Source organism: Lepidochelys kempii, chromosome 10, assembly GCF_965140265.1.
Source record: "Lepidochelys kempii isolate rLepKem1 chromosome 10, rLepKem1.hap2, whole genome shotgun sequence".
Taxonomy (NCBI): domain Eukaryota; kingdom Metazoa; phylum Chordata; order Testudines; family Cheloniidae; genus Lepidochelys; species Lepidochelys kempii.
This window is the reverse complement of record NC_133265.1, coordinates 188,604-197,592: the sequence shown is the minus strand read 5'-3', so window position 1 is coordinate 197,592 and position 8,989 is coordinate 188,604. Positions and strand designations below refer to the sequence as shown.

The window sequence follows — 8,989 nt, the reverse complement described above, 5'->3', positions numbered from 1 at the left end:
TACTCTGTCTTACTAACTATCCCTTTCCTAAGGGTTCCTAACATTGTTAGTTTTTTGGACTGGTGCTGTATATTGAGGGGATGTTTTCAGAGAACTATCCACCATGATTCCAAGATTTTTCTTGAGCAGTAACAGCTAATTTAGACCCCATCAATTTGTATGTATAGTTGGGATTATGCTTTACAATGTGCATTACTTCACATTTATCGACATTAAATTTCATCTGCCATTTTGTTGCCTAGTCACCCAGTTTTGAGAGATCCTTTTGTAGCTCTTTGCAGTCTGCCTGGGTGTTAACTGTCTTTAGTAATTTTGTATTGTCTGCAGATTTTGCCATCTCACTGTTTACCACATTTTCCACATCATTTATGAATATGTTCAACAGCACTGGTCCCAGTACAGGCCCCTGGGAGATACCACTATTTACCTCTCTCTATTCTGAAAATAGACCATTCCTACCCTTTGTTTCCTGTGTTTTAAGCAGTTACTGATCCATGACAAGACTTTCCCTCTTATCCCATGACTGCTTGCTTTGTTTAAGAGCCTTTGGTGAGGGATCTTTAAAAGGCTTTGCGAAAGTCCCCATATGCTGTATCCACTGGATCACCCTTGTCCACATTCGTTGACCCCCTCTAAGAATTCTAGTAGAATTTTATCAGTGACCTAATGCTAATATACTCACGGGAGGAGGTGACTAATTGAAACGTGCCAATTATGCATAGTCTATTATGCATTTCTATTACTCTTGAAATCCTCCACCATTACTGTTGTAAGAAGGAGATGGGAGAGGCATGCATCTTGAATTAGTTGTAAACTCTTTGGGGGCCTTGCCTGTCTTTTACTGCATCTTTGTACAAGGCCCAGGACAATAAGGACCCCAGCCCTATGGATTTTGTTGTATTGGTATTAATAGGAGCAAGTCATGAGCTCGTAGTGCATGTGCATTGCTGGATAATATGCTTGAGGTATCTACTTTCCAGGAAGATAATGAATTTACCAGGCACTAATCATGTACCTAGTTCAAATTATATACCTGGAACTAGTGTCAGCCACATCTCACATGACAGTTTTCTGCTCAAGACTATTTAATCAAAGTACACATTTGCATGAATCAGATTTCCATCATTATTTGTATATACAAGCCAGAAAACACCCCATAACCTATTCTCTATCTAAATGGGCACCCTTAATATAATTTTAAAGATATATGGAATATATGTAAGTTTTTATACCCAGCTAACCATGGCAGCATTTGAGTGCTTTGGAGTAGTGCATTAAGCAATGTGACTGCACATCTGTGATAGGCTGTTTGTTCTCACATCCTCTCCTCTGATGGAAAAGCATGTTTTATTATAAACGCAGAGAACTCCCTAAAAACACACACATAGCCCTGGCGCTACTCTCAAACCATGTTCCAAGATACATGCTTATCTCACTCCCAGTCTCCGTAAACCTGGGTAAAAAGATAAGCTTGTCAGCATGCCTTGAGAATAAATAAGCTTGCTCTGTTTGAAACCCAATGGAAGGAGGCAAGAGAGATATTTTAATCGGATCCAGACTTTCATGTCAGGTTGTATACAAACAGCACTGTGAAGCCATCAGACTGCAAGCCTCACTTTGGTTTGTGCTGAACGTACAGCTGGAATCAACTGTGGCAATACTGGACCAGCAGTTCTGTCCAATGAGCTCTTCATCAAGGAACATGCAAAGAAACCCCCATACTGGGTAGCATGCTCAGGAAACGCATAAGGAGCCTTCAAGGATTACACAGAGACCTTGGTGCTTTTGGAAACATCTTATCTTAGTCTATGCCAATTCTGCCCAGCTGTAGAGAGACCAGAGAAAGAAGGTAGTATCAGTGACACACATTTACCAGAAACCCTTATGCAATGAGTAAATTCATCACTACTACAATATAAACGAACACATTAATGGGGTAAAAGCCTGAGAGGAAAAAATGCTTAGCTCCTTCTATACTCAATTCAGTAAAAGCTTATAGGTAGAACAAGGTTTGCATGTGTTGCCAAAGTGTAAAAAGGAGATCACCAATAGGCTAACAGCCATCACTTGGGATGGACAGCGGGAATGTGTCTGGCGTTTGATTCCCAATGCCCATTTGTCAGCAGTGTCCATTCCAGATTCTATGGCAGGTTACTATATAGCCCGATACCATCTCTGGTTTTTCACAGGACCCAAGCTAGAGCCTCTCCACTCGCCCTGCCGCCAGTGTCCACCCTCCTGAGGTTAGCACAGGGTAGCCTAGCTCACCCTGGAGAAGCTAATGAGGAGTCAGCAAACCAGCCGAAGAATGGGGGCGGGGTGCAGCAGGATCGTTTCCATGGATCTTAAATAAATGAAAATTAGGAGCCTAAATGGCTCTGGGTTCCGGGCATTGGGTACACTGCGCCCCTAAGGCCCCCGGGAAGGGCGCGGAAAGCCCCCCGCAGCTCGGAGCACGAGCCTCCTGCCCCTCCGCCCCACTGCGGACGGCTCACCCCATCTCCAGTAAGTGTTATCGCCTCTGCCCGCTCCGAGGCCCCTGCACACACGGCCCGTGGCCGTCCCGACCCCCCCGCCAGCAGCGTGGACCTTCCGAGTGACGTAGCCAACGGAGGAGAGCGGCTTCAGAAGATATTACGGAGCATGCTCGGACACGCGCGCATGCTCAGTCGTAGCAAGGTCGCTAATTCCGACACTTCACCGGAAGGCGCCACGGCGTAGGGAGGTTTGGGGATCTTGCGTTAGTCTCTCGGCCGACGCGCCAGTTCCGCTCCGTAGACCGGAAGTGTGTCACACTGCGCCGGACGTGACGCGTGGTGGTGGAACGCGATGAGCCGCGCGGTCCTGTGGCGCTGGCGGTGAGCGGTGGCGCGGGCTTGCTCCGTGTGGGGCTTTCCTGGGGCGGGGGTCGGATCCCGCCCGTGGAGGAGACGGGCCTGTGACTCGCTTTACGTCGCGTTTCTCCTTCCTTTTCTCCTTCCAGGCCGCGCCCGCTCTCTGGTCCCTTCTGTCCAGTGCGACGTCTCAGTCGGCAACCGGGGCCCGAGGATGTAGCGGAGTCTGAGAGCTCTAGGCCCATCCCCTTCTCCACCAGCAAAGCCAGCCCGCGGGTCTGGTCTGTGGACAGGTCCATGGGAAGTGACTATCGAAGACCCTGGGTGAAAGTGCTGCCGGTCAGCTTGCTAGGGATAGGGCTGCTGCTCTGGTGCGTTTTTAGGGAGGAGGCAGAAGTCGACAAGCAACTGGGAGCCGTTTTCCATGAGCAGGTGCCAGGCTTGTTAGATGAGACCCCAGAAAAGAAAATGCTGCCACCATCCCAACAGGAAAAATGCCCACCTGCGGGAGGGTAGCTGTGATAGCAGGCCCCCTAGGAAACGGCTTGTATTCCAGGTGATCTGATGCTGCATTGAATTGCCCGGAAACTCTTGTTTTCCCCACACATCACCGTCTTTATTCTGCAAGCCTGACTCCTCGTCCTCAGTGGTAATTCTTGGTAATCCTCATATAACTCATGGCAACAGAGATAATCAAGTGGACTCTTAAGTTGTGCATAGGTGCAATTAGAAGGTTGAATATGTGAACACAGCTGTACTGATACTGTCCCCCATCATCTGACTTTTAAGATTTTGAATGTATTACAATATCAAAGTTAGGATACAAAAACATTAAGCCAAAGGTGACAATGACACTTGGATAACAAATTACTTTGTAAAGCATGGTGAAGATAGCTATATATGTATATGCATTATTACGATCAAGCTGAATGTTAACTTCATATTCTGTACTCTACTACTGTGTTAGGTCATGTGGAAGTGACTTCCATACAACTCTTTTAATGCACTGTCAGTAAGAGTTTAATAAATCTGTTTTCTACACTACAGAACTAAACATAGCTCTATGGTTGAGATGGACTTTCTCTGTCATCAGTAGAAAAGATCCTTTTGCAGTAGATGTAACTGAACAGTTCATTCATGAAGGCAAAAAAACAATCCTCTCTCCTGCTGGTTCAAAACTCTCCTGCTGGTAATAGCTCAAGTACTCCTTTTCTTTTTGCGAATACAGACTAACACGGCTGTTACTCTGAAATTATGAGCTATTACCAGCAGGAGAGTGAGTTTGTGTGTGTATGTGGGTGGGGGGGATGTGAGAACCTGGATTTGTGCAGGAAATAGCCCAACTTGATTGTCATGCACATTGTGTAAAGAGTTGTCACTTTGGATGGGCTATCACCAGCAGGAGAGTGAATTTGTGTGGGGGGGTGGAGGGTGAGAAAACCTGGATTTGTGCTGGAAATGGCCCACCTGATGATCACTTTAGATAAGCTATTACCAGCAGGACAGTGGGGTGGGAGGAGGTATTGTTTCATATTCTCTGTGTATATATAAAGTCTGCTGCAGTTTCCACGGTATGCATCCGATGAAGTGAGCTGTAGCTCACGAAAGCTTATGCTCAAATAAATTGGTTAGTCTCTAAGGTGCCACAAGTACTCCTTTTCTTTTTGCGAATACAGACTAACACGGCTGTTACTCTGAAACCAAAGTTATGTTTTCTGTGGAATCTTGCTGTTGCCCCCTCCCTAGTCTGTCATAATCTCCCATGGCTAAAAGGTGTCTGGTAAATTTCTCAAGTCCAGTTTTTTGAATCCCAATTAAATTGGTTTAACAGTTATAACAAAGACTGATAGCAATGAAACAAATGAGGTATTTAAGGGAATGTTCTGAAGGAGGTGACAGGGTGGTCATGAACTTCACTGCCTTTAGAATCAAATGCAAAATTCATTTAGTCTTCCTCAAAATTCCCTTATTTTTCTCCACCTATCACCCCTTCTTATGTGTGTGGTTTTTAAAAAAAGTCCAGTGCTGACTGGACTGAAGAACAAACTAAATCTTTGCAAAAAGAAAAGGAGTACTTGTGGCACCTTAGAGACTAACCAATTTATTTGAGCATGAAGTGAGCTGTAGCTCACGAAAGCTCATGCTCAGATAAATTGGTTAGTCTCTAAGGTGCCACAAGTACTCCTTTTCTTTTTGCAAAGACAGACTAACACGGCTGTTACTCTGAAAACTAAATCTTATATACATACCTCTTTAATTTCATGATGGGTGGTAGATAAGACCCTATAAAGTTTGAGTATAACCCAGCAGCTGTATGTGTTTTTTTGTTTAAACCACTTCTCAGTGTCATAGAATTATTTACCTTTCCAAGTGGTGACTCTTAAATTTTACACATATACTGTGATATACAGTATGTGGGAAGCTAGCGCTGAAGTTACAAACATCTGAAGATGTGGTACACTTGTGCATAGTAGAAAAGTGCAGTGCTATTTAAAAGAATCTTAAAACATACTCTTAATGTGTTTAGCTGTGTAGTAAAATGCCTAAGCCACTGAGCTCCTTTAAATATAAATTAACTATGAACTGGTGTTGGTACCTCCCATATAACTTACAAGAATAACTACAAGCCTAGGAGATTATTTCTACATCTTTCTCTGCCTTGCCTTAATCTTGTATATTATCAGAGTGCTTTACAAGACCTCCTGAAATATTATTTCTGTTTTATAGGTGATAAAACTGAGGCTTAGAGCTGTGACATTTATGAGTTTGGGAATCAGAAGTAGAATCTTGGTCCCTTAGTACTTGGTTTATGCCTCATTCACTAGACCAGTGGCTCCCTGGGCAGACAAACTTATTCTCAAATAGTAAAATTGGGTTAATACTGCAGAATGAGATGAGCCTTCTTGCTAAATGGTTAGCAAGTGGTGGATTTATGGGTATCCTCAGTTGAAGCCTTGAGGCAGTCCGTGGGAAAGAAGTCTTACAACTGACAGATGGACTGAGTATTTGACCCTGTCTGTGACTGTAGTTATAGGATCAGCATTAGGGATGAGGTTATGGGCCAGGGGGAGGAACTTAGTACTGCAGCAGCATCCAGGAGGAGAATATTTAACCTGTACCGTCTTTAAAGAGTAATAGTATTATAATAAGATTACAACAGAACCACCATTAAAGGTTAAAACTCTGAAATACATACAGAAAAGCATATTTCAGGGTATCGCTGTCAAAGAAGATCACATTTAAAAACAAAATGCTTCCCCCGTCCACCTCTTCTTTTGCCAACATCTAGGAAAGGCACGTGACTCTTTCAGTCCCTAGGCGGGGGCCAGGGAGCAAAGCCGGCAGCGGTAGGGCGGATCTAAGGTGTTGTGAGTAACGTATGGAGACGGTTTTGGAAGGCCTCATTTCAAGCAGCGTGCCGTTACAGTGAAGGGAGTTTCATTTCTGTGCCTTACCTGAGTCTGCTGCTCGGTCATCCCAGTGAGCAAGGAACCCTTGAGGCGTAGGCGGTAGTGATTGCTTGAGCGGCATCGCGGCGCGGCTAGGGGTGGCCCCGGCCCCCTGCAATCTCAGGCCCACAAACCCTCTTTTTTTCCAGCGTCCCAGAGGTTTCCAAGCTGCAGAGTGAACGCAGCCCTGGGCCGCGGCCCCCCTGCGCTGTGAACAGTTTAGCGGCGGGGGAGGCATGAGTTGAGTAGCTCCCGCAATACGTGTCGGCCGTGGGATCAGCTCCTCCCGTCCCAGACTCCCCCGCACGCCCGCCCGCCCGGGTGGGGTTTATCCCCCGGCCCAGCGGGGGACGAGGCTGGCTTCGCGCCGGGCGGGGCGGCGGGAGGTGGCCCTGGCCTGGCCGGCGCCTGCGCTGTGGCTACCGCGGAGGAAGATGCCGTCGGTTTCGAAAGCGGCTTCTCGAGGTGGCGGCTCCGGTGGGTCCCCGCAGACCGAGCAGCCGACGCACTATACGTAGGTATCGGGCCCTGGAGCCACCCTTCCCGCCCTCGCCCTGGCCCAGCGCCGGGCGGCGTCCTAGGCCCTCCGGTGACGGGCTTGGTTTCGCACCCAGCCTGGGTCCAGCGGCCTCTTGCTTCGGCAGCGGGTCTCGGGCGGCGGCCGGGAAGGGGCTGTGAGAGCCTGCTGCCCTCCGGCGCCGGAACCCGGCCCGAGAGCCCCTAACTCGCCCTCCGGCGCCGGAACCCGGCCCGAGAGCCCCTAACTCGCCCGCCGGCGCCGGAACCCGGCCCGAGAGCCCCTAACTCGCCCGCCGGCGCCGGAGCCCGGCCCGAGAGCCCCTAACTCGCCCGCCGGCGCCGGAGCCCGGCCCGAGAGCCCCTAACTCGCCCTCCGGCCCCGGAACCGGGCCCGAGAGCCCCTAACTCGCCCGGCGGCGCCGGAACCCGGCCCGAGAGCCCCTAACTCGCCCGCCGGCCCCGGAGCCCGGCCCGAGAGCCCCTAACTCGCCCGCCGGCCCCGGAGCCCGGCCCGAGAGCCCCTAACTCGCCCGCCGGCCCCGGAGCCCGGCCCGAGAGCCCCTAACTCGCCCGCCGGCCCCGGAGCCCGGCCCGAGAGCCCCTAACTCGCCCGGCGGCGCCGGAACCCGGCCCGAGAGCCCCTAACTCGCCCGCCGGCGCCGGAGCCCGGCCCGAGAGCCCCTAACTCGCCCGCCGGCGCCGGAGCCCGGCCCGAGAGCCCCTAACTCGCCCGCCGGCGCCGGAGCCCGGCCCGAGAGCCCCTAACTCGCCCGGCGGCCCCGGAGCCCGGCCCGAGAGCCCCTAACTCGCCCGGCGGCCCCGGAGCCCGGCCCGAGAGCCCCTAACTCGCCCGGCGGCCCCGGAGCCCGGCCCGAGAGCCCCTAACTCGCCCGCCGGCGGCCCCGGAACCCGGCCCGAGAGCCCCTAACTCGCCCGCCGGCGGCCCCGGAACCCGGCCCGAGAGCCCCTAACTCGCCCTCCGGCGCCGGAACCCGGCCCGAGAGCCCCTAACTCGCCCGGCGGCCCCGGAACCCGGCCCGAGAGCCCCTAACTCGCCCTCCGGCGCCGGAACCCGGCCCGAGAGCCCCTAACTCGCCCGCCGGCGCCGGAACCCGGCCCGAGAGCCCCTAACTCGCCCTCCGGCGCCGGAGCCCGGCCCGAGAGCCCCTAACTCGCCCTCCGGCGCCGGAGCCCGGCCCGAGAGCCCCTAACTCGCCCTCCGGCGCCGGAGCCCGGCCCGAGAGCCCCTAACTCGCCCTCCGGCCCCGGAACCCGGCCCGAGAGCCCCTAACTCGCCCGCCGGCGCCGGAACCCGGCCCGAGAGCCCCTAACTCGCCCGCCGGCCCCGGAACCCGGCCCGAGAGCCCCTAACTCGCCCGGCGGCGCCGGAACCCGGCCCGAGAGCCCCTAACTCGCCCGGCGGCGCCGGAACCCGGCCCGAGAGCCCCTAACTCGCCCGGCGGCGCCGGAACCCGGCCCGAGAGCCCCTAACTCGCCCGGCGGCGCCGGAACCCGGCCCGAGAGCCCCTAACTCGCCCGGCGGCGCCGGAACCCGGCCCGAGAGCCCCTAACTCGCCCGGCGGCGCCGGAACCCGGCCCGAGAGCCCCTAACTCGCCCGGCGGCGCCGGAGCCCGGCCCGAGAGCCCCTAACTCGCCCGGCGGCGCCGGAGCCCGGCCCGAGAGCCCCTAACTCGCCCGGCGGCGCCGGAGCCCGGCCCGAGAGCCCCTAACTCGCCCGGCGGCGCCGGAGCCCGGCCCGAGAGCCCCTAACTCGCCCGGCGGCGCCGGAGCCCGGCCCGAGAGCCCCTAACTCGCCCGGCGGCCCCGGAGCCCGGCCCGAGAGCCCCTAACTCGCCCGGCGGCCCCGGAGCCCGGCCCGAGAGCCCCTAACTCGCCCGGCGGCCCCGGAGCCCGGCCCGAGAGCCCCTAACTCGCCCGGCGGCCCCGGAGCCCGGCCCGAGAGCCCCTAACTCGCCCGGCGGCCCCGGAGCCCGGCCCGAGAGCCCCTAACTCGCCCGGCGGCCCCGGAGCCCGGCCCGAGAGCCCCTAACTCGCCCGGCGGCCCCGGAGCCCGGCCCGAGAGCCCCTAACTCGCCCGGCGGCCCCGGAGCCCGGCCCGAGAGCCCCTAACTCGCCCGCCGGCCCCGGAGCCCGGCCCGAGAGCCCCTAACTCGCCCGCCGGCCCC

General features: G+C 54.6%; 1 protein-coding gene and 1 long non-coding RNA gene across 6 annotated transcripts in view; one reads left to right on the top strand and one right to left on the bottom strand.

The window, feature by feature from the left end:
* Nucleotides 1-1,522: 1,522 nt before the first annotated feature.
* Nucleotides 1,523-7,017, bottom strand: LOC140918023 (uncharacterized). The gene is made up of 2 exons (XR_012161054.1): nucleotides 6,290-7,017; nucleotides 1,523-1,825 (listed from the first exon to the last, which is right to left on the bottom strand). It is a non-coding gene; the product is annotated as an uncharacterized lncRNA (long non-coding RNA).
* UNKL (unk like zinc finger) overlaps nucleotides 5,752-8,989 on the top strand; it is a 163,167-nt gene continuing 159,929 nt past the window's right edge. For 3 of the 5 annotated variants that reach the window (XM_073361547.1, XM_073361543.1, XM_073361544.1), the window contains exon 1: nucleotides 5,770-6,797. In XM_073361547.1, coding sequence (XP_073217648.1) covers nucleotides 6,718-6,797 — 80 coding nt within the window. In that variant the 5' untranslated portion in view covers nucleotides 5,770-6,717. Of the gene's footprint in view, nucleotides 6,798-8,989 lie in introns of all 5 variants that reach the window. The other 2 variants (XM_073361545.1, XM_073361548.1) reach the window with 2 other exon arrangements.